We start from the raw sequence: 27,509 nt of genomic DNA on the forward strand, positions 1-27,509 counted from the left end.
ATTAAGTATTTGATATTTGAGTGGTGAACTCTTATTTGTCCGCTTTTCAAATTTTTCTAACACTCTCATTTTATTTTTCCAACTTTCTGTAGTTGGAGTGATGTCCTTAATTGTTGTATAGTGTAGTCATTTATTCACCTGTTTTTAAATAAAACAATATATTTACAAAATAAAAAATATAATTAAGCTCATATTAAAATCAATCTCACATTTCAATATAGTGAAAGGTTTTTAAATTGATTCATTCTCACTTAATAATTGTGACAGACCTAACGAATAATAATATTATGTTACCTAATAACAAAATAGGAATCCACCAAACAACATTATCAAAATTTATTCCAAGTATAATTATATAAATCTATTACTCATTGAAGTCTATTAGAAACTCTAAAAAGCTCACAATACAAAATTTCACATCAAAAATTTAAAAATGATCTACTATGTAGCAGCAATGATAATACAATAACCAAAATTGCCTAGTCATATACAGTCTTAAAACTTAAAAGAGTGGCATTATTCATTCAAGTTTCGACTAAGTGTTTCTGAGTTTGAGTTATAATATTGTGTCCTGTGTTTATGTCCAAATATTGTGTGTGTCTGGCTAATCTAGTGAAGAAGATTGAAGTTTTGATTCTCAATAAATAGAATGAATATAAGTGTATACTTTGTAGTAGGTCATTATTGTGTCATTTTTAAGTTAATGTGTCAACTTGAAAATAATTCATTTAATAAACGAAATAGAGGAGTCAATCTAAAAATATTTTTCTACCTTAATAAGTAGAGCTATAGAAAACAAACTCGGTAACTTTTTGAGTGTTAAAAAATTGTAAATGGTTATAAATTCAGAGTAAGTAACTTGTGTGTGGGAGCTGGTTAAAGAAGTCAAAATTGAGGTTTATGTATATACTGACAACTCAAGTTCACTATTTCAAGTTTTGTAAGACTATACTCTCTTCCCTGTCCTATTAACAAAAATTTAACGTACACATAACACATGAATATGACTTTCTGCTCGAAACCAAGAGATGATTAGAAAGTAGAAGCACCGCTACAACTTTCCTTTGTTTGAAGTAAAAATATAATAACCAATATCTTTTATTACATATTAATAATTAATTCAAGATGAACTTTCCAAAGTATTTTTGAAACATCGTGGGATACATAAATGCAATACTTTTGTATAATAGCATGTAGCATGTTGTCTTCATTAGTATTTTTCAAATTTTAAAATAAAAATTAAAATTATAAAATATAGCTTAAGAAATTATAACTAAGGTTATAAACTGGTAAAGGTTGTGTTGGAGGCTAGGGTTTTTGCTCTAGAAAGAGAAATTTGTTAGATTAAATTTTGGTAGGATTATTTAAGTATCATTAATCAATTATAATTAACGTTTTCTAATCAGAATATTCTGTCAAATATTAGAATATTCTGTTAACATTTTGACAGAAAAATAAATAATAACATCAAACCAAGAATTCTGTTACATAGCCACATTTTATATAAACAAAGAAATTTTTTTTTTTTAAAAAAGTCACTCAATAATTTCTCATAAACCAAGAATTCGTTTATATAGCCACATTTTATATATTCAGATTCAGATGTGGAGGCAAAGAATTATAACCTGATCGAGCCAAAAAAATAAATAGAAAAATTCTTTAGCAATATATATAATATATAAATAGTAGTAAATTCTTATTTAGAATAAAATCCAACTAAATAACATAAGTATATTTAGAAAAACCAATAGTAGATGTACAAAGGAAAAACTCAATTGTATTTTTTTTAGATTTAATGAGATATATTTTATTATATATAAATAAAAAGTGACCCATGAATTTCTCATAAACTATTTTATTTTTATTAATAAACTATTTTATTTTTAATATAAATAAAAGTCACCCATGAATTTCTCATAAACAAAGAATTCTGTTATATAGGCACACTTTATATAAAATAGATCTATATGTAAACATTCTTATATTAATAATTAAAAATTAATGAGATTTATTTTGTGGATAGCCAGCTGAGACAATGGGATTTTGTGGATAGCCACCTTATATATTTATTGGTACTTGTTGCAAATTGCAACGCTGGGAGACTTTCAAGACCTTTTCTTTTTCTCAGTTTTCTTTTTTCATTTCTTTTCTATGGGAAAGGAAGCTACCCTTCACTAGTTATTGTGGCTAGAAGTGTCATCACTTGTCATAAACATATTGGCCAATTGTTGAAATACATGAATATTATATAATATATATATAGATATCTTTTTGTTCTTGGGGTTGATGATGAGCTGCATTTAAAAATTGTATCCACATCTATTTTTTTTTTTTTGAACGAAAGGGAGCCCGCTAGAAAGAAAGAAACTCAAAAAGATTACAGGGGTCATCTTCAATCCAAATGGCTACTTCATCTAACCCTAGGGCTCGGTGCGCTAGTTTATCAGCCAGGGTGTTAGCCTCGCGATAGACATGAGAGAGCCGAGCAGCAGGGAACTGAGACAAAGTATTCTTGATTTGACGAATAAGGTCACCAAAAACTGAAATGTCTTCTTTATGGCAAGACAAAGCATCAGTAATGGCTTTGCAATCCGTTTCCACCTCATGGACCAAAAAGTGTTCATTGATGCACCAATGTAGCATAGTGAGGAGGGATTTTGCTTCCAGGGTAGGGACCGATCCTCCTCCGAAGTGTGGCTGGGCCAGGGCTGCGACTACCAGACCTTCGCTGTTCCTAATGATACCACCGAAACCTGCTTTCCCGTTGGCCTTGGAGACTGCTGCATCCACATTTAGCTTGAGTAGACCCACGGCTGGGGGGGACCAAGACGGAGGAACCACTATCTGACTGTGGCGGGATGAAGATGTGGAAATCTGCTGGGAGGATTGGTAATCTTCCAGAAAGCTTTGAGCCAAGTTGAGAATTGCGTGATCTGGGTCGAAAGCTTGATCTTTTAGGGCTTTGTTCCTGTTGAACCAAACAAGCCAAGCAGTACAAAGAAATAACACTACATCTTTTTTGGTTAGAGATGTGTAGATCATATCAGCAATGTCGTGAAACAAAATCTCAGAAGAGTTAGTAAAAATGTAATGATAAAATTGCGTACCTTTCTAGACTCTTATAATGCTCCGGCAGTAGAATAATGCATGTGAGACAGACTCTTCCGACATTCCACAACGGTCACAGCACGAGGAAGTAATGATTTTCCTATGAGCTAGATTTTTGGCAGTGGGGAGGGTTGAATTTGTAGCTCGGAAGGCAAAGTGTTTCACCTTGGCAGGGAGGAAAAGGTGCCACAGGTTTTTCCACCAAGGCGAGGGGGAGGAGGAAGAGGGGATATCCGGGGGGTGTGGAAGAGAGGCTGAGATGGTAACCCGATTTTGCAGAATAGACCCCAGATTGGGAATGTTCCCAAATGTGCTCATCCGGGCAGGGGTTGAGGGGAAGGGGGATGGAGAGGATTTGCTCAAGCACATGAGGTGGAAAGCATCTTTGCAAGCTATTTAATGTTGGGTTTTATGCCCTAAATAAAACTCATTTCAATATAATCAGATTTACTTATTAATATAGATCAGAAATAACATTTAATGTTGCATGGTTCACATGATTTATTTCATGATTATATGTACATAATGTATAAATTCATCTGAAACCCTTTTCACATACTTGATCCTGTTTATTGTGTTGTCAACACAATGGAAAGTAAACATGACTAGGTGAATAAAGTTTCCTAGATTTATCAGACATAGGGTTTTACTGATATAATAATCTACAACAGAGTTTACTTGCATTTGGAGAAGTGCTATGTTCTATCCAGAGCATTGGTTAAAGTAAAGCTCAGGTTGGATGCATGGAGTATGCATCGGAAGGGACCGATATGGAACTTTGACTTAGATTTATTAAACTTACCGTAATATCTATTCAAGTCAATATCGCCTAGTTGATCCTAGATCAAATGTTCTTAATCCTGTTATGATTAGGCTCAATCTTGAAAGGCTATTCGTGTTCTTTGATTTGTTAGTTAAGCCTACTTTTAGGTCAGGGTGATACGTACATTTTGGGAACACGGTAGTGCAATTGAGTGGGAGCGCTATCATAAACATGGAATCTATAGCTTCTATCTGGCGAATAGTAAGCAAAGGATGATCTCCTTCGAGCTTGACCAAACGAACATAAATGGTGGAGTACTCATTTCACATAAGCTGAAATATCATTTATACAGGGTCAAGTGTTTTAAGGATAAAATACATTGTAGGGTGTAACGGTAATCTAAAACCTTTATAGTGTAGATCATTCCTATAGAGGATCATTGATCACATTAGGATTATAACAATGGATAACTAATTATGCGTCTATATGGTGGAACATATAGAGCATTCTATATACTGAGAGTGCAATTCTAAGTTCTATGCGTGGATTCAACGAAGAATTAATAAGTTAGTGAATTTTAGTAATAAATTCTTGATCTACTTATTGGAAGCTCGGTTATATAGACCCATGGTCCCCGCACTAGTTGAGATAATATTGCTTGTAAGACTCATATAATTAGTTTTGATTAATCAATTATAATTCTCAATTTAAACTATGTCTATTTGTGAATTTTTCACTAAGTAAGGGCGAAATTGTAAAGAAAGAGTTAATAGGGGCATATTTGTTAATTATGATACTTTGTATGGTTCAATTAATAAATATGATAAGTGAAAATATTATTTAATAATTATTTATAGTTATTAAATAGTTAGAATTGGCATTTAAATGGTTGAATTAGAAAATTGGTATTTTTGAGAAAATCAGATGCAGAAAAGATAAAACTGCAAAATTGCAAAAAGTGAGGCCCAAATCCACTAGTATAGGGCCGGCCACTTTTATAGGAATTTACCTCTGATATTTTCATTATTTTAATGCCAAATAATTCAAACCTAACCCTAGTGGAATGCTATAAATAGATAGTGAAGGCTTCAGGAAATTGACACTTTTCTTCTGACACTTCTGATTCAGAAAAAACTGAGCCTTCTCTCTCCCTATCTTTGGCCGAACCCACTCTCTCTCTCTTCCTCTTGAATTTCGAAATCCTTAGTGTATGAGTAGTGCCCACACACAACAAGTGATACCTCAATCATAGTGAGGAAGATCGTGAAGAAAGACTTTCAACTAGAAGGAGGTTTCAGCATCAAAGATTGAGAGAAAGAGATCCAGGTTCAGATATTGATAATGCTCTGCTACACAAAGGAATCAAGGGCTAGATATCTGAACGGAAGGAGTCATATTATTCCGCTGAACCTAATGTAAGGTTTCCTAAACTTTATATGTGTTTATTTTATCCTTTTAGAAAGTTCATATTTAGGGTGTTAATCAACATACTTGTGAGTAGATCTAAGATCCTGGTAAAATAATTTCCAACAACTGGCCTCAGAGCCATGGTAATTGATTTACTTGCAAGAAATTTGGACTTTAAAACGATTGTTTGTTTGTTTTTGGATGGTGTCATGTTGTATTGAGTGTTATTTGATGATTGATCGATGTTTGTGAATTTTCGTGAAAAATAATTGCGATTCTATTTCTGTAATTATTTTTATTGGATAGTATGGAAAAAATTAAGCAAGTTACTTTTTTACAGAACTCAATTTCGATTTAATCTGAATTAGTTATGATTTTTTGAAGATTCAAAAAAAAAACAGAGCTATGCTGAAATTTTCCTGCGATCGCGAAAACTGTCCGTACAGCTCACAATTTTTTTCGTTTTTCTTCGTTTTTTCATGCTTTTTCATGGAATCAACTTCCAATTTTTTGTGTAGTTCTGTATTTATACTATTACTATTCCTAATTCAATTCTAATCTTCATTATGAATTAATTTAATATTTTTTTAAATTTAATTCAAGATATTAGTGTAATTTGAATTTAAAAATAGTTAGTATCTATCTTTTTTGCTTAAGAATCTATCTTATTTTTAAATTTGATTATATCTTATCTTATTTTTAAATTTAAGGTCAGATTTTAAATATTTTAAATTAATTTTTTTTTAAAATAATTTGACCTTATTTAAATTTAAAATAAGATAACTATAATCATGTAATTTTAAAAAGGTGTAAGATATTTTGCTGACTTTTAAATTTTGTTATTTTATTTATTTAAATTACATTTAAAATCTAAAAAAGGTATTCATTTATCTTTTTTAATTTTTTATTTAATTTTTATTTATAAAATAACATTTAAATTTTAAAAGTAGTTAGCAAATTTTTGAAATGATATTTAAGTTGGTTGAAACCTAATTTTTCAAAATTGTAGGTTTAATTTTAAATTTAATTTTTTTAATTTTCGAAATTTCTTTTATTTTATTTTAAATTTTCGAAAATAAATATATTTTTTTAATTAAATAATTATTTCGAAATTAATTATTTAATTTAAAATTAAATAAATCCTACATCCAACTATCCAGCTAACCTTGTTGCAGGAGTTTGTGTTTTAGCTTATGTGTAAGTTTTCAAAACCTATTATTACTTGATTGCAAATAGCCATGGTTACCTTTTGCCAGATCTATTGATCTGATGGCTCCCTTGGTCAAGATAATAATTTGTAACAGGTATATTTACAAACTTCTTTCATCTGTGTATGACCTAGCAACATGATAGGACCCATCCAAAGTGTGCCTGTGTGAGCCTATGTGTTTAATTTTATTATAGATGCATATAGGTTGTTGTTGCTAAATAAATTATCATAGTTCTTGATAGATTTTATTTAGGCCCATTTAGATTTTGGGCCTATTCAATTAATAACAGTTGTTCATTTTAAGGTTAAATTCCTCTCTTTTGGGTCTTGTGTGAGAGTTGGGAGCCATAGTAGTGGGTAGGACATACTGAACCCAGCACCCCCTCACATGAACAACCCCAATTGTGAAGGCCCATTTGCCTGATTTGAATAACTGTACTAGGTTAATTAAACTAGTTTAACCTAATAAAATTGATTAGCAACATAATTAATTTCATTTATTTTGAAATTAATTTAAGAAAATTATAGTTTAAAGAATTTTTTATTCTAAACTAAACTATATGTATTTTCTTGTATTTAATTAAATATAGAATTATAACCATCTAGATTCTTTCTGAAGCTTAATTTAAATTTTTCATTAAACATTCCTATTTAAGTTGATATTTAGTTATCTACAACTAACCAACTTAAATCTGAATATCTTTTGGATTTAAAATTTCAAAATTAAGTTGAGGAATTTTAGGCATTGGTTATTAAGATTCTTTAAGATATTTTTTAAGTTAATATCTTTTCGAATATTAACTTAAAATGGAATATTTTAGATATTTTTTAGGTTAATATCTTTTCGAATATTAACTTAAAATGGAATATTTTTAAATTAAGTGGTTACAACTTAATTTTTGATATTTAATTAAATTTAAATTTGAAAATATTTAAGTTCTAGATTTTTTCTAATACAACTTAAATTAGATATTTTTTCAAATTTTTTGGAAAAGATACTTAGTCAAATAAGATATTTTCTAGATAGTTATTTCTAGACTACTTATTATTTCTAATATTAAATAGGAAAATATTATACATTGTGAAATTAATTATTTAAATAATTAAATTTGGTACAATTTATTTTAAGTATATTTTTTCCTAGTATTAAACTAGAGATTAATAATTAAGCCTTTACTACACTTAATTATTTATTTCTTGAATTTAATACATTTAATTAATTTGAAAATTAAATATCTAAGTTGATTTTCATCATGATACTTAAATATTTCTTTTTCATGACACTTAATTAAATAGAAAATTATTTTTAGTTGAAATTTATTTTTTCAACTAAATTTAAATAATTTTCAAAATATATATTTTTTTTCTTTATTTTATTAATCAAACTTCGAAATTGCATTTCTTAAATGCTGGAATTTCGAATTTTATTTGAAAAACAGATTAAAGTTGTAAATTATTTATTTTAATTTTGGACCAACTTAAATCAATGATTTTTTCATTTAATGATTAATTAAAATAAATGAAGTAAAATATATTTTTCTTTATTTTATTAATCAATTTTCGAAATTGCATTTCATAATGCAAGATGATTTTGAATTTATCTTGAAAAATAGATTAAGTTGTAAATTAATTATTTATTTTAATTAATTCTTGGATCAACTTAAATCAATGATTTTTTCATTTATTGATTAATTTAAAATAAATTGAATTAAAGTATATTATTAGAAATTGAATTAATTAGTCAAAGGAAAATCTAGATAGGTGATATTTTTGCTTGAAGTATTTTTCTAGTGTATTTAATTAAATAGAAAATTAATATTTAAGTTCATCATCATACTTAAATATTTGAAATTTTTCTTATATATATTTAATTAAATAGGAAAATTATATTTTTTGTTGTAAATTAATTTTGGGCCAACATTAAATTAGAATAATATTTCCAGGATTTATTTTATATTTTAATATGTATTTTTCGAAAATTGTATTCTTAAATACTTTAATTTTTCGAAATGCAATATATATTTATAGAAAATAAAATTTGAGTTGTAAATTAATTTAAATTAATTTTGTAACAACTTAAATTGAATATTTTTCTAAATATTTATTGGAAATTATTACTAAGATGGAAATAATTCGTGTTATTTTCATATCCATCTAAGTAAAATTTATAAATATTAAATTAAAATTTATATTTAGAATTTTTCATTCTAAATTAGAAATTTTAATTAAACAAATATATATTTAAAATAAATAGAATAAATAAAGAGAATCAAAGAAAATACAACTCTTTTTAAATAATGAGCTTTTAATTAAAAGACATTCGATCTCCATTGTGGGTTTTACACCGCGTTTGTTTTAGTGAGTAATCCTCCCTAATGGAGGAACGTTCATTAGCAATTTCGCACCGTTTAATCTCGAATGATAAGTAGTTTGTAAGTGTTTTGTATGGTATGGATCACCCTAATGGTGGCGACCATACTTGACTTGCAAATTATGAAACAATGGTGGAAGCTCATAAGATAGAATTGCCTTGACTCTCGCCTAAACGGGACAACGCTGAATTCCAATCTTGATCGAATAAAAGGTTGCTAGAATGGTTATCATTTTAGATGAGCTGACAACTCTATTCAATGGATGATGCTTTGACTCTCGCCTAAACGGGACACTGTATCAGTTTGTTGATTAACCTTGGAAATTACTTAGGATTGTAAGTTTTAGTATTTTCACTTGTCATTCCTACTTGCTATATGCTTATAATTTCTGAATTGTGTATGAATTTATATTGAACCATGTTATTTTATGTTATTAAGCTGTAGTTTAATTTCGAATCTTCATTGTTGGTCTAACTTGGCTTGTTTATCTAATGAGATAAATCCCTAGTGGATTTTCACCATTAGACATACATAATAGTGTTAGATCTCGAAAGAAAAATATTGTATATGCGACATCTAGCTGTTCATCAATTGATGACACCTTAGACTAGTATTTTTAAGATATGAAACAAGAAGATTGTATAAATAAGATTACTTTGACTTTCGCTAATCGAAGCATCGTTGGATTCTTATTTTAAACGAAATTATCCTAATTCCTCTTAGCTTATTCATTTCGAATTAGCTCAATAACATATCATTGGATGAATGGTCTATAAATCATTTCATGTCATTCTATATTAAATGACACATATGATTATAATCCCGAAATTCTATTCCCAATTGATATAAATCCTCAATCTTAGAAATCTCCTACATGTATGGGCAAATCTGACTTAGAGTTTGTATTAGTAGTGCTGGTCCAAGATAGAATTACTCATAATATTTGGTATAAATTTAAGTCTTTGACTTTAATTTTAGATTCCAAATAGAATTTTTCTTATATTTCTAATTCCAGAATACAATACAGTTACACTTTCTCAAGTGTTTAATATCTATCTTCTATTAATGGATTAAAACTGTATGTAATATGAGTTAGGTATTCTGTGACCAGGATCCATTTGCAGTATTCGAAGAACTCTTTGATGTAACTAAACCTATGTTATCAAAAGACACTACCACATTTTTTTTAATCTATGACACTTGTATCTTGTTCATAGTGGATTTGACAAGATCAATCCCTGCAAAGAGTTAATATGCCTATATCCACTGAAAGTAGTTCATCTCATTCGCAGATGGATGTACATTCAGGGGTGGATATGAGTTTTTCAATGTATTCTTAAAACGATAACTCTAGATTATACCTTTTAGCAAGAAATTTGAAATGTTTGAAAAATTTCTTTAATTTCTAGCAATGGTTAAAACCATTAAGTTAAGTGGTTAAAGATCTTGCGAACTGATAGGGGTGGAGAAATAGTTAGTAGATATGCAGTTCAAAGATCATTAAATTGATTTTTGAATTATATCCAAACTTACCTCCCCAGAAATTTTGAGTTGCATGTTGATGATTAGTTACTAGTCGTTGCCTAATTCCTTCTATGGTAATACAATTTGAGAATGATGTAATGGTTGTATACTTAATGTAAATCATTACTAGATTCATGGATGACCTAATCAAAATCTTAAGAAAAGCTAGAACTGTTAACCATTGTTTGTTAGCTATTCTAAGTGATTAGGGGTGGACCATCCCATTGTCAATAGATAAGAAAGTGTTTGTTCAAACAAATACTACTTTTCTAAGATAATGACTGTAACACCCTAACTATTTCAGGCGTATTACGTGATTTTTAAACGTACTGTGCAGCTCGTTGCTAATCAACGAGGTTTATGGAAAAACGTGATTAATTAAAATTTTGCTTTTTAATTAAACTTATAAACCATATTATAAAAGTCTCGGGATCCCGATTTATAAAATCATTTACAAACGTTTTAACTGTTTAACTTTTACATCAAAATGAAAGTCGTCTAACGACAGTTACAAAAATCTCAGCCTTGCTGTCCCGAGGATCGTACGCTCCAGGCCTAACCGCCCCGACATGTACAATCCCATAAGCTCGCTCACGGTCCATCAGCTACAGCCTTGCCTTTACCTACACATGAACATAAACTGTGAGTCGACAGACTCAGTAAGAAAAGCATAATAATATCATACATAAAACTAACTGCCGTGTCCAACACGATACTGAGTCCCGCTACTGCCATGTCCAACATGGTACTGAGCTACTACTGCCATGTCCAACATGGTACTGAGTTTTGAACGTTCAGGGGACGGTACTATTGACAAGTATCCTCCTGATCGGTCGAACCGGTCATACTCCGGCTGCTGGTCATACTCCAGCCTGTACCGACGGGATAGGTCAATAGCACTGAACCACCAACCAAATGTCAGCCTGATCGGTCGAACCGGTCATACTCCGGCTGCTGGTCATACTCCAGCCTGTACCGACGTGACAGGGTTGGATGGTTCGAAGCCTAAATACATGACTAATGTAATCTAGCAGGCTTCCTACATGCACGCTAAACATGTAATCTACATATGCATACTGTTATACTAATCTTACCTGGATTCCGATTTCAGGTGTGCCGGTCAACCTGACTGGAACTGAAGCTGAGTGGCGGATTACTGGCTCCTAAACCATAAAAATCACAACGCTATAAGTGACACGCTAAATCACTTCCCGGGGACTAAAACTTGGAACTAAAAGTTTCCCTATCGATAAAAAGCATGGCAATACCCCTAAAAACCTAAAAACGAGGAAAACTAGGGTTCGGAAAAATTCCCCAACCGGCAGACCGGTTGCCCAACCGGAATTCCGGTTCTGGGAATTTCTGAACCCCCATCCGGAATTCCGGATGCACAACCGGAATTCCGGTTCCTCGCAGGCAGCCAACTAAAAATCTCATAACTCGACCAATTCAACCCCAATTGGTCCCAAACTTTCCAGACCTGTTCTAAACTATCCCTAGAACAAATCCAAAGCATCAAAACCACCCAGAAACCACATATACAAAAATCACCATGAAAGACCAAGCTTTGAGTTCCAAAACTCAAACTTGGTTAAATCCACTAACATGCATCCAAACCTATTTAATTCTACTCAACTAAGCAAGAATAAGCTTCTGAAAACATACAAGAACACCCAGCAATTCACAGAAACAAAATGAACCATTTCTTTCCAAAATTCACAACTTTTTCACATAAAAACTAAAAGCTTGAACAACCTAACTAACATGCTTTAACACAGCCCAATTTAACTTCAATTAGCATGCTTTAATCCACATAGATCAACAACAAAATCACAGCAGCAACATAATCAAAATCATGCATGCATTTCATCCAATTTCATAAAAATCTCAAGAAAATTAATTAGAAAAAGCAAGACAAGAATTACCTTGATTAGAGACACACAACAAGCTGAAATCTACTAGAAATTGAAGAGGAAAAATCACCCTAGAAGCTGCCTCAAATGGCCGAAAAGAGAGAGAGAGAGTTGAGAGAGTTTCCTTTGATAAAATGTAATTTTTTTCTAAGTTTGGGAAAAATGAATAAAAGCTATAACATTTCCTTATATTCAGCCAACAATTAAACACTTAACCATTTAAATTTTCAAATAAAAAGCTCACATAAGACAAAACACTAATGGGGCAAAAAGACCATTTTGCCCCTCCACCATAAAATCACATAAATCATACTAAAGGGGTATTTTTGGGACATTCTAAATTCCCGGCCATTCCCGACATTCCCAATGTCTAAAACCCGTCCCCAAATTACTAACATACTAAGTTGTGATTTCTACTGAGCCAAACGCCGAGTTCCAAAATACCGGACACCGGAAATGCGAAATATAAAAGCTACTGATGACATAATCATGCATTTCTGAATTCCATAAATAACAGTAATAAATTATTTAAATAGCTATAAATAATTTCATAATTAAACATAAACAACTGCTAATTTCCAAATTAGCTAAGCGGGCTTTACAATGACTAAGTCTGAAAATAAAGTAGCAAATAAAGGAGATATTTAATTCTTGATTCTAAAAGTGTTCTATTAACTTTTTTTTTACATATAATGATCCCACTGCCTCTGTTGTCTTGTCACAACCAAAGAGGTTAATACCATTTAGTTTTCTTAGACATATTTCACGGTACCTTGTCGTAGTGGGAGAGTTTCTAGGAACTCACCTTCTTATGACTTGGGAGACACTAGTGATTAAAATTCATTGTGAGTTTAAACAAGTAATGGATTGTCAAGATAAGAAACTAAGAAGAAAAGGCAATAGAACTTTGGTTTAATCCATTCACATGGAATAACCTAAAGTTTTCTAATAGAAGGACATAAAAGGAAATTTTCGTTTATAAGTCTATTCAATGGACTTAACAAAACTTCCTGTTCCTAGTATTATAGGATTGAGTTCATCTAAACCTATGGCTTGTGGTATACCTGGTAATTACTTACTCTAATGCAAGCAACTTACTTTAGTAAGATGCTGAAGCATTTTCATTCTAATGGCAATCTATAGAAGCTTCACAACTTCTTAGGCATAGATTTTATTTATCTAAGGAAAAGTCTCAACTATTCCAGAAAAGATAAAGCCATGAAAGAATTTCTTAAATCAACAGTGAGAGGTCTTAGATATGCTTTTGTATGCCTTAGACCAGACACCTGCTGTTGAGTGGGAGTAATGAGTAGGTATCAGATTAATCCAAGAGAAGAACATTGGAAGACAATCAAGTAAATCCTAAGATTAAGAAGAGGAACTATAAGTTAGTCTATAAGAGTGTGTTTAAAACTTTTAGACTACACCACATCAGATTTTGAAATTTGCCTTTGTGCTAGAAAATCTTTCTGATAAGATGGTGGTTACTCTGGGGGTGGAATAGTGATTTTGGAGAAGTGTAAAAACCTATCTGAAGTCTCTAGGTCTACCAGAAAGGGACTGAATGTTAAAGCTACAGGAAAGGTACTTATTCATTCTAAGGAAAGTTCTATACATCTTTGGCACCATTCCAAATTGCCTTAAACTACTAGTGTTAATTTCCTGATTAACCAAAAGTAGTTGCCAAAGATATAGAATCCAGTATCCCAAGAGAGTAGACATATAGAGAGGAATTTCACATTATCAATGATTTTGTGATTTAAGGAAGAGTAATGGTGGAGAAAAGGTTGTGTTTAATTCAACCTTTCAGATCCTATTACGAGGAGTTTACTACTACTAAACTTGATTTGTATATCAAGGTGTTGAGATTATTTGAAACGCACTTTTTGTTTTATATTAGTGCAAGTGGGAGTTTGTTGGGTTTTATGCCCTAAATAAAACTCATTTCAATATAATCAATTACTTATTAATTTAGATCAGAAATAACATTTAATGTTGCATGGTTCACATGATTTATTTCATGATTATATGTACATAATGTATAAATTCATCTGAAACCCTTTTCACATACTTGATCCTGTTTATTGTGCTGTCAACACATTGGAAAGTAAACATGACTATGTGAATAAAGTTTCCTAGATTTATCAAACATAGGGTTTTACTGATATGATAATCTACAACAGAGTTTAATTGCATTTGGAGAAGTGCTATGTTCTTTCCAGAGCATTGGTTAAAGTAAAGCTCAAGTTGGATGCATGGAGTATGCATCGGAAGGGACCGATATGGAACTTTGACTTAGATTTATTAAACATACCGTAATATCTATTCAAGTCAATATCGCCTAGTTGATCCTAGATCAAATGTTATTAATCCTGTTATGATTAGGCTCAATCTTGAAAGGCTATTCGTGTTCTTTGATTTGTTAGTTAAGCCTACTTTTAGGTCAGGGTGATACGTACATTTTGGGAACACGGTAGTGCAATTGAGTGGGAGCGCTATCATAAACATGGAATCTATAGCTTCTATCTGGCGAATAGTAAGCAAAGGATGATCTCCTTCGAGCTTGACCAAACGAACATAAATGGTGGAGTACTCATTTCACATAAGCTGAAATATCATTTATACATGGTCAAGTGTTTTAAGGATAAAATACATTGGAGGGTGTAACGGTAATCTAATCCCTTTATAGTGTAGATCATTCATATAGAGGATCATTGATCACATTAGGATTATAACAATGGATAACTAATGATGCGTCTATATGGTGGAACATATAGAGCATTCTATATACTGAGAGTGCAATTGTAAGTTCTATGTGTGGATTCAACGAAGAATTAATAAGTTAGTGAATTTTAGTAATAAATTCTTGATCTACTTATTGGAAGCTCGGTTATATAGACCCATGGTCCCCGCACTAGTTGAGATAATATTGCTTGTAAGACTCATATAATTGGTTTTGATTAATCAATTATAATTCTCAATTTAGACTATGTCTATTTGTGAATTTTTCACTAAGTAAGGGTGAAATTGTAAAGAAAGAGTTAATAGGGGCATATTTGTTAATTATGATACTTTGTATGGTTCAATTAATAAATATGATAAATGAAAATATTATTTAATAATTATTTATAGTTATTAAATAGTTAGAATTGGCATTTAAATGGTTGAATTAGAAAATTGGCATTTTTGAAAAAATCAAATGCAGCAAAGATAAAACTTCAAAATTGCAAAAAGTGAGGCCCAAATCCACTAGTATAGGGCCGGCAACTTTTATAGGAATTTACCTCTGATATTTTCATTATTTTAATGCCAAATAATTCAAACCTAACCCTAGTGGAATTGTATAAATAGATAGTGAAGGCTTCAGGAAATGGACACTTTTCTTCTGACACTTCTGATTCAAAAAGAACTGAGCCTTCTCTCTCCCTATCTTTGGCCGAACCCACTCTCTCTCTCTTCCTCTTGAATTTCGAAATCCTTAGTGTATGAGTAGTGCCCACACACAGCAAGTGATACCTCAATCATAGTGAGGAAGATCGTGAAGAAAGACTTTCAACAAGAAGGAGGTTTCAGCATCAAAGATTCAGAGAAAGAGATCCAGGTTCAGATATTGATAATGCTCTGCTACAGAAAGGAATCAAGGGCTAGATATCTGAACGGAAGGAGTCATATTATTCCGCTGCACCCTATGTAAGGTTTCCTAAACTTTATATGTGTTTATTTTATCGTTGTAGAAAGTTCATATTTAGGGTGTTAATCAACATACTTGTGAGTAGATCTAAGATCCTGGTAAAATAATTTCCAACATTTAAATCCCAGGATAAAGAAGGAGAAATGAACGAGGCAACTTTATCGGGGACAGGGGAGAGGGTAGGGACCTGACGGAGACCCGGATTCTCATGATCGCGGATCGTGGAAGTGTTCTGCCCATTACCAATTTTTGAAACTAATCCTTTGTGCAGTAACTCTTTCCCCCAGCAAATGCTTCGCCAGACGAACGAAGGTGAGTGCCCTATCGAACTATCAAGAAAGTATGAGTGATGAAAATACCTACCAGACAAGATTTTTGACACCGTTGTGTTTGGCTGTTTCAGGATGCGCCAGGCTTGCTTAGCGAGTAAGGCTTGGTTGAAGTGGACCATCGAACGAAATCCTAAGCCACCTTCCTTTTTTGAGCGACAGAGTTTTTTCCAGCTTTGCTAGTGAGTTTTAGGACGGTTGTTATCATTAACGCCCCACTAGAAATTAGCCATAACAGATTCGAGAGAATGACAAGTGGCCATCGGAAGACGAAAACACGACATCGAGTAAGTGGGGATGGCCTGGATAACAGATTTAAGCAGAGTTTCCTTGCCCCCTTTTGAGAAGACTTTATTCTTCCAATTATGGAGGTGACCCCAGACCTTGTCATGCAGGTAATGGAACAATTGCTTTTTTGTTCGCCCAATGTGCTGAGGAAGTCCCAGATATTTTTCGAAGGAAGACCGCACCGGGATACCCATAAAATCAGAGATTAAAGTTTGATCCCTGAGCTCAACATTTGGGGAGAAATACAATGAAGATTTTTGGAAATTTACCTTCTGTCTCGTGGCCCTCTCATAGGCCTCAAGCACGTCTTTGATGATATTACAGGAACTGATGGTGGCTTGACAGAAGAAGATACTGTCATCCGCAAATAGGAGGTGAGAGATAGCACAGGCTCTTCTAGCAACTTTAAAGCCTAAAAGAGCTCTCCTTCTTTCTTGCTGGTGCAAGAGGGAGGAAAATCCTTCCGCACACAGCAGGAAGAGGTAGGGAGAAAGGGGGTCACCCTGGCGAATGCCCCTGGAAGGATTGATGCTGCCTAAGACTTTGCCATTCAGATTGAATTGGAAGGATGCGGTGGAGATACAGGCATAAATCAGATGGACAAACCTGGGGGGAATTGGAATTTCTGGAGGATTGCAACTATGTAAGGCCATTCCACTCGATCAAAGGCTTTAGCCATGTCAAGCTTGATCGCCATCCATCCCTTTTTCCCACGCGTCTTAAGTTTGATGGAGTGCGCAACTTCCTGGGCTATAATGATATTGTCAGAAATGAGTCGGCCCGGGAGGAAAGCACTTTGGTTCGGTGAGATTAGAGAATTCAAAACAAGTTTCAGCCTATTGGCGATAGTCTTAGAAATGATTTTATATATGATGTTAGAGATACTGATAGGGCGAAATTCAGAAATGAACTTAGGTTGCTTGACTTTGGGAATGAGAGTGATGAGGGTGTTATTCAGAGGGGCCACATTTGCGTTTCCATTGAGGAAGCTGGAAGCCGCTTCGAGCACGTCTTTCCTGACAGCATGCCAGTTTGCTTTGTAGAAATGAGAGTCGAAGCCATCCGGGCCAGGGGCTTTGTCCAGAGGAAGCTGGAAAAACGCTTTCTCAATTTCATCCAAGGAAAAATCCTCGCTTAAGAGGGATTTGTCAGTGTCAGAGAGCGAGCAGCTGATGCCCTCCAAAGCTATATTCATGTCAGAATCGGTGGGGTTGGAGGAGGTGTAGAGCTGGTCGAAATGAGAATCAATTTCTTGAATAATTATTTCCTCGTCAGAGACCATTCCTCCATTTGGCGTATGGAGTTGGTGAATTTTGTTGGTTTTTTGCCTTTGGGAGGAAAAACGATGGAAGAACTTCGTGTTTTTATCCCCTTGAGCCAACCATTGGGTACGAGCGCACTGTTTCCAGTAAGCTTCTTCCTTGTAGAGGAAAGCATCAAGCCGGGATTGGAGATCTTTTATAGTTGCTACAGTACGGTCGTCCCAAATAAGGGTGGACCGGGCCGATTCAAGCTCTTTCTCCAGCTTACTGATTTACTTTTTGAAATTGAATTTTTTTTGTGATTCTAATTGTTTAGCTTTTGAGCGCGCGAGGATTGGGTAGCGATGAGATTAGGGATAGCTTCCTCTACGGTCGAGGGATTAGTATAATATTTTATACTAAAATATTATATATTTAGATGTTTATAAAAGTTAATACCACATATATTTTTTAAATAAAAATATTACATAAAATACAATATAATATAATACTATACAATATAATACGGTATAATACGGTGTACCAAACAAACCCTAAATGTTTAAAAAATTTATTTGAACTTTGCATATTGGAAAAGTTTATAACTAGACCCGTAAGATCAAAATATTTTTGAATATGACCAAATTACCCTTAGTTTTAGTCCCTATATTTTAGTATAATGACCTTAAATTTTAGAAATTTTATTTTGTAACCAAATATATTTTAAAATTAATTTTTTAATAATTAAGAAAACATATTTTTGTTTTAATTTTAAGTACTAATATTATTATTCATTTAAATAGTTTGATTAAATTCTGAAATATTTTGACTGAAAGAATTTAGCTCCTATTTTTTTCAAAAAGAAAAAACTAAAAAAAAAAGGTTAGGTCAATTATTTTTTAGCCTAGTGAAAGCTAGGTTTATAATAAAGTCAACAAAGTTTCTATAATTTTCTACCTAGTCTCAATCCAGTTGAAGGCTCCACAACTAAGTCGCATTAGATAGCAAAAGTGTATGGTGTAAGTAGAGTTGTAAATATGGCTAAACTTTTTAACACGATATAAAATTAACACAAGCCTAAGAAGCAAGAGCACGACCTGATATAAAAAAAATATAAGTTTGGACACAACACAACACAATACTACAAAATGGCATGACACGACACTCGTGGCATAAATACCTAATATTTTAAATTTGATACACTTATATATATCACATACTTTTTGTTACGGATTAAATACTTAAAGTTACATTTACGTTACCTTCATCACTACAAATCCTATTAAAATATATCAAGGTGAAACATGTCAAGGTTGTTTACTCATATTTTCAATTAAAAATAACCATAAAATAATTATAAAATTAAAAATAACTAAATAATAATAAAACTAAAAAAAACAAAAAAACGAAACAAAAAAAGAGATATAACTATAAATAGTATTTATTATTTAATTATTGTTTTAACTTTAAAATTATTTAATAAGTTTTTTTATTAAAAAAATACTTAACAAAAAAAAATACATTTTTTTTATATGTTTTATTTGCAGTTTAACAAATTTAAATATTATTTAATAATTTTTTATTAAAAATATATGAATAGACTATTAATATGTTGACACGTTTCAACTTAGTCTCACTACTACAAAAAAGAGTATTTGCGACAGTTTTAAAAACGTTTTTTTAACCGTCGGTAAAAAAATTGAGTGTTTAAAACCGTTGGGAAAAATAGGATATTCCCAACGGTTTTACACTGTCAAAAGGTATAGGCGACGATTTTTAAACATGCCTTAAAAGGGAATGGCCTACGGTTTAAAATAGTCGGCAATACTATAGGCGACGCTTTAAATCGTCGCTCTACTCTCTCTCACTTTATCCTTTTCCTCCGCTCTCTCATGGTAGCATAAAGGTACGCACAACATTCTCTTATTTGTTGTTTAAATTTCTATTAATCATGATTTGGTTTGTTGATATTGATCTGTGTGTGTGTTCGAAATAAATCCAAAACTTGCAATGCGAAGAAAGTTTCAAGGACCGTCAAGTGAAAAGTATTCTGAAACTTATCAAAGAAAATTTTGACGAGGATGAAGACGAGTACAACAACGGTGGAGGAGGATGAAGCTTGTAAGGGTTTCGGAGCAGATGCGATATATGCGAGAAGTGGTTTCGAGGAGGATAACGACAATATTTTTTTTAGGCAATCCACTATAGCGACAGTTTTAAACCGTTGCCCATAGTATCGATTATAGCTGACGGTTTCAACCCGTCAGGAATTCTTTTATAATGACATTTTTTCACTGTCGTCTACTCTACCCAGTATTTGCGACGCTTGTATAGGCGACCGTTTTACAGGCCGTCAGGAATTCTTTACCTGACGGTGTAAAATTATCGAGAATTCTGGGTATTTTAGTAGTGTCTATTTTAATAGAACTTTAACTAGTAATGATAAAAGTAACGTATGTAAACGTAAATTTAAGTATTTAATCCGCTAAAAGAAAAAACATGTGATATATAAATGTATAAAATCTAAAAATATCAGGTATTTATGTCGCAAATACTCCTATATTTGAATAGCATTTAACAGAAAAGTAGTGACGGAAGTAACGAAAATGTAACTTAAAGTATTTAATAGGGAAATTTTTATATATATACATTATATGCATTAATATTATAGAAAAAACGTTAAATGAAAACAATCCATGTGTATGCCGTGACACGTCATCAAGCTTACCGTGATTAGCTTCAATAATTTTGGAACCACCGGCGATGAAGGAGACGCGCCCACAATTCCTTATTTCTCGGCCATCTCTGCGCGTGGTTCTACTGTTTAAAACAGAAAGCTATAAATACTGTAGGAATAATACACGAAAACGAAAAACAGAAACCAAACCAACCTTGAACGAAAAAACACCATTGACGGAAAAATACAGACCTCGACGAATCTGAAAATTAGAGAATCGATCATCATATCTCTCAAAACTGTTGCTGTATACAACAAGCAAATCATCGTCTCTCTAATTCGACCTACAATTCAATCGATCAATAAACCTATGAGCTGATCACAACAAACAAAAAATCGAAAACCAGAAATCGTTGCTTCGAGGAAGAAGAAGAAGTCCGTCAACTACAACATCGAAAACTAAATCTGAATAAGGTACCTATTATACATTACGATACATACTACTGCTTATAACACATTACACCTTCCAATTCCTGAAAACACCTAAAAATCCATCATGTTTGTTAATTCTGTTAAACATGATTATTTGACAATTAATCAGTACTAATCAGATAGTTTACCAGTTGTAATCATAACTGATAGTAAACTAATCAATACTAAGTACTTTAAAAAATACAGTACACTATAAACCTTCGTAATTGTAATCGCTCCAACATTATAGTTCAACATATAGTCATCTAATTAGTAAAACTGCATATAAACCTTACTATAATAAATATAAAATTTAGTTTATGAACATCACACCTATTACATGTTTATTATTTTTGTATATACATAATGTTTACTGTATACAATACTTAACATGATTAAACTAAACAAATCACGCAGGAATATGGATGTTAGAACAGTGATTCTTTTTTACAATGGAACTTGGGTTGACAAAACAACATACGTTGATTATGAAGTCGAAGGTATACTAATTCCAACAGATTGTTCACATTATGAGCTTTCTCACATAGTATACGAAGCTTTGAATTTGGACCGAAACAAATATACGATTGATCTTCAATTTCAAGTAACTGAAGGCATACCACCAATAAGAATCAAAGACGATAGTGGATGCAAGTTTTATGAACAAATACGAAGGAAAAATGATGATGAGACCAAATATCCTATCTGTGTTAACATCTCAACATCCACAACCGACAATGAACACAATGATAGAGTAAACTATACCTACAATGGGGAAACTAGTTTACAAACAAGGCAACTGCTACCAACAAGAACAGAATATGCAACAAAGATGGCAGATTATGTGATTGAACAAACTCAAATATCGATGGAAGAAAGCTCCGAAGAAAATCAAATAATTTTAAATCCTCAAGTTGTTGAAATACACATTGGCCAAGTTTTTGCAAACAAGGAAACCCTCCAACAAGCAGTAAGCCTTCACTCAATAAGATACAATCAACCTTTCAAGGTAAAAAGATCATCAAAACTAGACTATAAACTAGTCTGTATTGATGATAACTGCAACTGGACATTCTTAGCATCAAAACATGGAAAGACTGACATGTTTATCATAAGAAAAATAGAGCATACTCATACATGTTCATTGGACATCACTTCTGGAGACCATCCTCAAGCTACAAGCAACCTGGTTGGAAAGGTTATAAAAAACAAGTTTGTAAACCCAAAAAGAGATTACACTCCAACAGAAATTGTGGATGACATGGCAGATGATTACAGTGTCTCTATATCTTACCAAAAAGCATGGAGAGCTAGAGAAAAGGCAATTGTGGATGCTCGTCGCTGCCCACAAGAATCATACAGTGAGATACCATCAATTTTATACATGATGCAAATATCAAACCCAGGTAATAAAATACTTCGTCAACATAAAGTACTAATATGCTATATAGGAATTTATACTATAAACTAATTGGTTACTTTTGAAACAGGAACAATCACAGACCTAGTAACAGATGAAGATAACAAATTCAAATATCTATACTTTGCAGTAGGTGCTTCAATAAAAGGTTGGCAACACTGTACACCAATAATAGTCACAGATGGAACCTTTTTGACAAACCAACATGGAGGCACTTTGTTGATAGCAAGTGCACAAAATGCAAATAGACATATATTCCCACTTGCATTTGCAGTAGTAGATTCCGAAAATGACAGCTCTTGGGAATGGTTTCTTCACAAAATAAAGGAAACTTATGGCGAAAGAGAAGGTCAATGCATCGTATCAGATAGACATGAGAGTATACTAAAAGCAGTAAAAGAGACCTTTCCAGATATAATGCATGGGGTATGTTGTTACCATTTGATGAAGAATATAAAAATAAAATTCAAAAAAGGAGGTGATGAGCTCAAGATTGCATTTAATAGTGCATCTAAAGCTTACAACATAGAAGATTTTGAAAAGAGCATGCAAGACTTGGACAATATAGATGTAAGAATAAGAGATTACTTGGTGAATGAAATTGGTGTCGAAAAGTGGACAAGACTATATGGCATGAACAGGAGATACAAAACAATGACATCAAATATTGCCGAATCAGTCAATGCAGCCTTGAAAGCAGTAAGAGACCTACCCATCGCAACTCTACTAGAATGCCTACATTCATTGGTGCAAAGATGGTATTGGGAAAACAAGAATAGAGCCCAAAAAACTACAACAACACTGGCAAAAATACCTGAAAAAACATTAAAGAAACAAAGAGATATGAGTTTAAAGTACAAGGTAATTATGTATACAGAAAAATAAAAAATTGCTTACAAACATATTTACTCTGTTGTAAACTTAATAATCGTTTACTTGATTAATACAGGTTGAAACAGCAAACCTTCTGGTATACCAAGTACACGACAACAACAGATCTCACATAGTAAACTTGGAGAATAAAACATGCAGCTGCCAACGATTTGAATATGATGAAATGCCTTGCTCTCATGCAATGGCTGTACTAAGCAAAAGGAACCTGTCCTGCTACAAATATTGCTCATACTACTACACAAAAGAAGCTTTTATGGCAACATATGAAGACAGTATACTCCCATTAGGTGAGGCAACATCATGGAATATACCAGATTTAATAAGAAATATTGTAGTCCTCCCACCTAAACATAAGAGAGCTGCCGGAAGACCAAAGAAACAACGATACAAAAATGGACTTGAAGCAAAAGCACAAGTGGTATGCGGTCAATGTCACCAGAGAGGACACAACAAAAGATCATGTAAAAATGACCCAGTACTAAAACCACCAAGAAAAAGAAAAAGATCATAAGATCCTGAGGTAAAATGAATAAATGTTGGTAACCATCAAACATGGTTACTAAATAGACAGTATACAAAAACAATTTACAATGATAATTGTTAGTTGATAAAGCTTTTCAATGTATTAATACAAACTTTTAATAAAATGATTACAATTCGCTTAGATTCAAGTAAGTTTTTTTTTTCCTCCTCTATATGAAATAAAATGTTAAAAATAACAAGTTACCAAATATATGAACAGTTACTAACTGTAATTTATTTACAACCATTTTAAAGGTTAATAAACCATCACATTGGTTTATACCACTTAGAATGGTATACAGAAATGTCATTGGTTTATAAGATCAAACAAAATTAAACAAAAATCACATAAAAAAAGCCAGAACACTAAAACTAATTTCTAAATCCAAAAAATTAACATATTGTCTCACAGAAATACATAACATAAAAACTGCAAACATACTGTGCCAGTAAACCAAAAGGTTACTTCAAAATTAAAATAGGCAAGAGTCTCCTAAAATATTACTGTTCCAAACAGTTTCTTAAACAAACACAAACATAAACCTAAAAACAAAACAACATGACATAAAAATACACATAAAGTTCAAAAAAATGTAAACTAGGTTTCCAACATGTTGTTCTATTACATAAAACTATGGCATCCTTCCTGGATGCTCCGAAGTAGACTCGTACCCACCCAACTCCTTCTTCTTTGCATGAACAAACAGATCAACACACAACTTCTTACGAGTGAATGCAATGTCCAACTTCTTAGGAATCTTATCAATCAATCCATGCATAAAGAAATGAGCATACTTTATGATAAAAACACCACAATCACTACATCACAAAAATAAACCCATAGCAATTGTCAGATAACAAAAAATAAACAATAACATAGAATCATAAATATAAAAAAAAACAAAGATAGTTACCTATCGTCTTGTTGTGGCAAATTATCAACCACGACAATATCAAACGCATCAGTATCTTTTTTACCTTGCCAGTGCTTACTACTCCTGTCAATATCTTTTCTCCCCTCATAGAAATTAACATGTGACAGTAAGATAGGAATTATTACAGCAAATGCACGAACAAAACTCTCTGAGTTGTTCTTGTACCTCCCAAACCTCATAGAATTCAACACTTTTAAGCATCTCATCTTAATGTCAAGAATACACAATATCCAATGAGCAAGAACAATCACGTTAACAGGCATTAGTACGAAATCAAGCTCAGCCCAGGGTTTATTGCATAACATATAAAAACCCGCTATGTATGCAGCTGCCTTAGAATCCTTCTTAATCGAATCAACATTTTCACCACTTGCAACAAACTCATTATATAATTCAAAAATTTGAGAAGCAAAGAAGCAATCAGTAGTATTACCAGAAATTTTCACAGACTGGTCATACTTTAACTTCTTTCTCAAATAGTAGAAACAAACATCAATATGCTGCAATAAACATAAAACAATCCAAAGTTATAAACAAATATACAGAAAAAGTATACAATAAACAAAAAAAAATATATAATAACACACTAACCGAGCATGACAAGTTCTTCCCAACAGTAAGCAAATCATAGAACCACATCTTATCATCAATTTGACAAACCACAAAATCCAATGGAACCTTAAGCTTCCTATGACATTCTTTAAACTTCTTCACTTTGTTTTTATCATTAAACCCAATCTTAAACCACTGATCAAAAGATTTAGCTTGCACATCATCAATCACATTGAAAAAGCCAAATCCAAAAGCACATGATCCAGGACGTCCACCTTTTGGTTTACCAATACTACCTGAACCAAAATCTGTGGCATACGGACTGTTGTATACAGAACTAGGTTTCCTCTCTCTATTTCCAACTGTAGGAGTTTCTTCCTCCAATTTTATAGACTTTCCCTAGCATTCAAAACAATTACAAACAAATAAAAAAAAAAGTAAGTGAAAAGAAAAAAAAAATAAACTACCAAATAACATAAACAAAATAAAAATAAACCTTTTTCAAACTGTCTTCATAGGAAACCAAATGATCATTAACAACCTCCATGGTAGATACAGAAAAGCTTTCTTGAGAACCATGCTTCTTCTCAACACCAACAACATCAGTCTTAAAATATCATGCAAAAAAAAAAACAAAAAATATGTAAACATAGTAAACCAAAAATCAATACTCAGAACATAATCAAGAATAAAAAAAGTAAACAAACCTTGTCCAACCCATAGGTAGATAAAACATCAGCATTTGTTGCCTCTAATTTATTTAAAGACTTATCCTAAAAACAAAAAATAAAAATAATTAAACATGACAAAATAATTCAAAATATAAAATAAACTAAATAAACAAAAGAGTATACAGTAAACAAAAAATGACAAACCTTTTTAATGCTTCCCTCATAGGCATCAATCTTTTCATTTATAATCTCCAAAGCAGACACAGTGATACTATCCTCAGTGCCTTGACTATCAAACAACTTTCCCTTACTACAAACACCTTCAACATCATTTACACTTGCATCTACATCAACTCAGCTTCCGCCCTCAACATTATCTTTATTACTCCCATCTGCAACATCTTTTGCTTCTTCAGTATTCTTTCCCTCAACATTGTCTTTATTTGTCCCATCTGAACCAATAGCTTTAACAGCATCACCACCCCCCAAACCCTGTAAATATACAAAACAAACATAAAAAACATTTGCCAGAGACAACAAACAACATAGTAACAAATCATCTAAATAATGAAAAAACTAAAAAATAAATAAACTTGCCTGGTCATCACCACCATCATCTTCATCCTCCTTAGATTTTTTAACAACATCCTTAAATAGGCCATGATCATCAACAACCTGTTCTTCATCATTCAATTTATCAGTATTCTTTTTTTCTTCAGTAAACCAATCAGGTTTACTAGAAATAAAACTCATAATATCAAATGAAGGAGCATCATCATTAAAAACCTACAAAAAAATAAAAAAAAAACCCATTAAACAATAAAAACATTAATAACATAAATAAAAAATATTCAAAAAACAAAAAATATTCAATAAACAAAAAACAATATACTAGTTTACAAAACAAGAATAACCTGAGTATATTGAATATTCTCATCGAGTCCAACAGTTTCAATTGCATCTTGACTTTTCACATCAAAAACTTCAACATCATTTAAATCATCATTCTTGCAACAAAAAAAAAACCAACAAAATCAAAATAACATATGAAAAAACAAAGAAACATCTAATAAACTAATAAAATAAACATAATCAAACCTTGCCATCGCTCTCATCAGGACTATCATTTCCATCTTTAGAAATTTTTGCATTTTCAATAGCTTCCTTCAACTCATTAAACTTCAATTCCATAAAAAAAACCAAGCCTTCACTGATCTTTGAGTCACTATACGACTGAAGACTTAACTGCAACTCCTTGAATCTACCCTCCAACACATTATTCAATACTTCAATAGACTCATCAGTCTTCTTTTGCCTAGAAATAAACTCCTTCATCTTACGCATCACACCATCGACATCAAACCCACCAGTAAACTCCTTCTGTACACCAGAAGATCCAACTCTATCAACATTAAACTTTGAGAATGGAACATCATCAAAGTCATCATCTGACTCTTCTCGGCCAATAAACTCCATTCCAGTAAGCACCAATAAACCTTTTATTTCATTTTCAGTAGGCAC

General features: G+C 32.2%; 2 protein-coding genes across 2 annotated transcripts; one reads left to right on the plus strand and one right to left on the minus strand.

Moving 5' to 3' along the window:
* Positions 1-20,700: 20,700 nt before the first annotated feature.
* On the plus strand, positions 20,701-24,182 carry LOC115702247 (uncharacterized). The gene is made up of 3 exons (XM_061115820.1): positions 20,701-22,400; positions 22,485-23,275; positions 23,364-24,182. Exons 1-3 carry the CDS (start codon positions 21,386-21,388, stop codon positions 23,817-23,819), a joined length of 2,262 nt encoding a protein of 753 aa, XP_060971803.1. The 5' UTR covers positions 20,701-21,385; the 3' UTR covers positions 23,820-24,182.
* A 90-nt stretch (positions 24,183-24,272) lies between these two features.
* LOC115702009 (uncharacterized) lies at positions 24,273-26,337 on the minus strand. The gene is made up of 5 exons (XM_061115821.1): positions 26,193-26,337; positions 26,025-26,090; positions 25,814-25,924; positions 25,357-25,716; positions 24,273-25,265 (listed from the first exon to the last, which is right to left on the minus strand). Exons 3-5 carry the CDS (start codon positions 25,862-25,864, stop codon positions 24,741-24,743), a joined length of 936 nt encoding a protein of 311 aa, XP_060971804.1. The 5' UTR covers positions 25,865-25,924; positions 26,025-26,090; positions 26,193-26,337; the 3' UTR covers positions 24,273-24,740.
* Positions 26,338-27,509: the final 1,172 nt, after the last annotated feature.

The sequence above is a fragment of the Cannabis sativa genome, chromosome 5 (genome assembly GCF_029168945.1).
Source record: "Cannabis sativa cultivar Pink pepper isolate KNU-18-1 chromosome 5, ASM2916894v1, whole genome shotgun sequence".
NCBI lineage: Eukaryota > Viridiplantae > Streptophyta > Magnoliopsida > Rosales > Cannabaceae > Cannabis > Cannabis sativa.

Excerpts from the sequence above, each read along its gene's own strand:
- LOC115702247 (XM_061115820.1), top strand. The coding sequence starts at position 21,386 with ATGATTAAACTAAACAAATCACGCAGGAATATGGATGTTAGAACAGTG. Across the intron at positions 22,401-22,484 it reads GATGCAAATATCAAACCCAG|GAACAATCACAGACCTAGTA; the intron begins GTAATAAAATAC and ends CTTTTGAAACAG. Across the intron at positions 23,276-23,363 it reads ATATGAGTTTAAAGTACAAG|GTTGAAACAGCAAACCTTCT; the intron begins GTAATTATGTAT and ends TGATTAATACAG.
- LOC115702009 (XM_061115821.1), bottom strand. The coding sequence starts at position 25,864 with ATGGAGGTTGTTAATGATCATTTGGTTTCCTATGAAGACAGTTTGAAA. Across the intron at positions 25,717-25,813 it reads ATGAAGACAGTTTGAAAAAG|GGAAAGTCTATAAAATTGGA; the intron begins GTTTATTTTTAT and ends TTTGAATGCTAG. Across the intron at positions 25,266-25,356 it reads GGAAGAACTTGTCATGCTCG|CATATTGATGTTTGTTTCTA; the intron begins GTTAGTGTGTTA and ends TGTTTATTGCAG.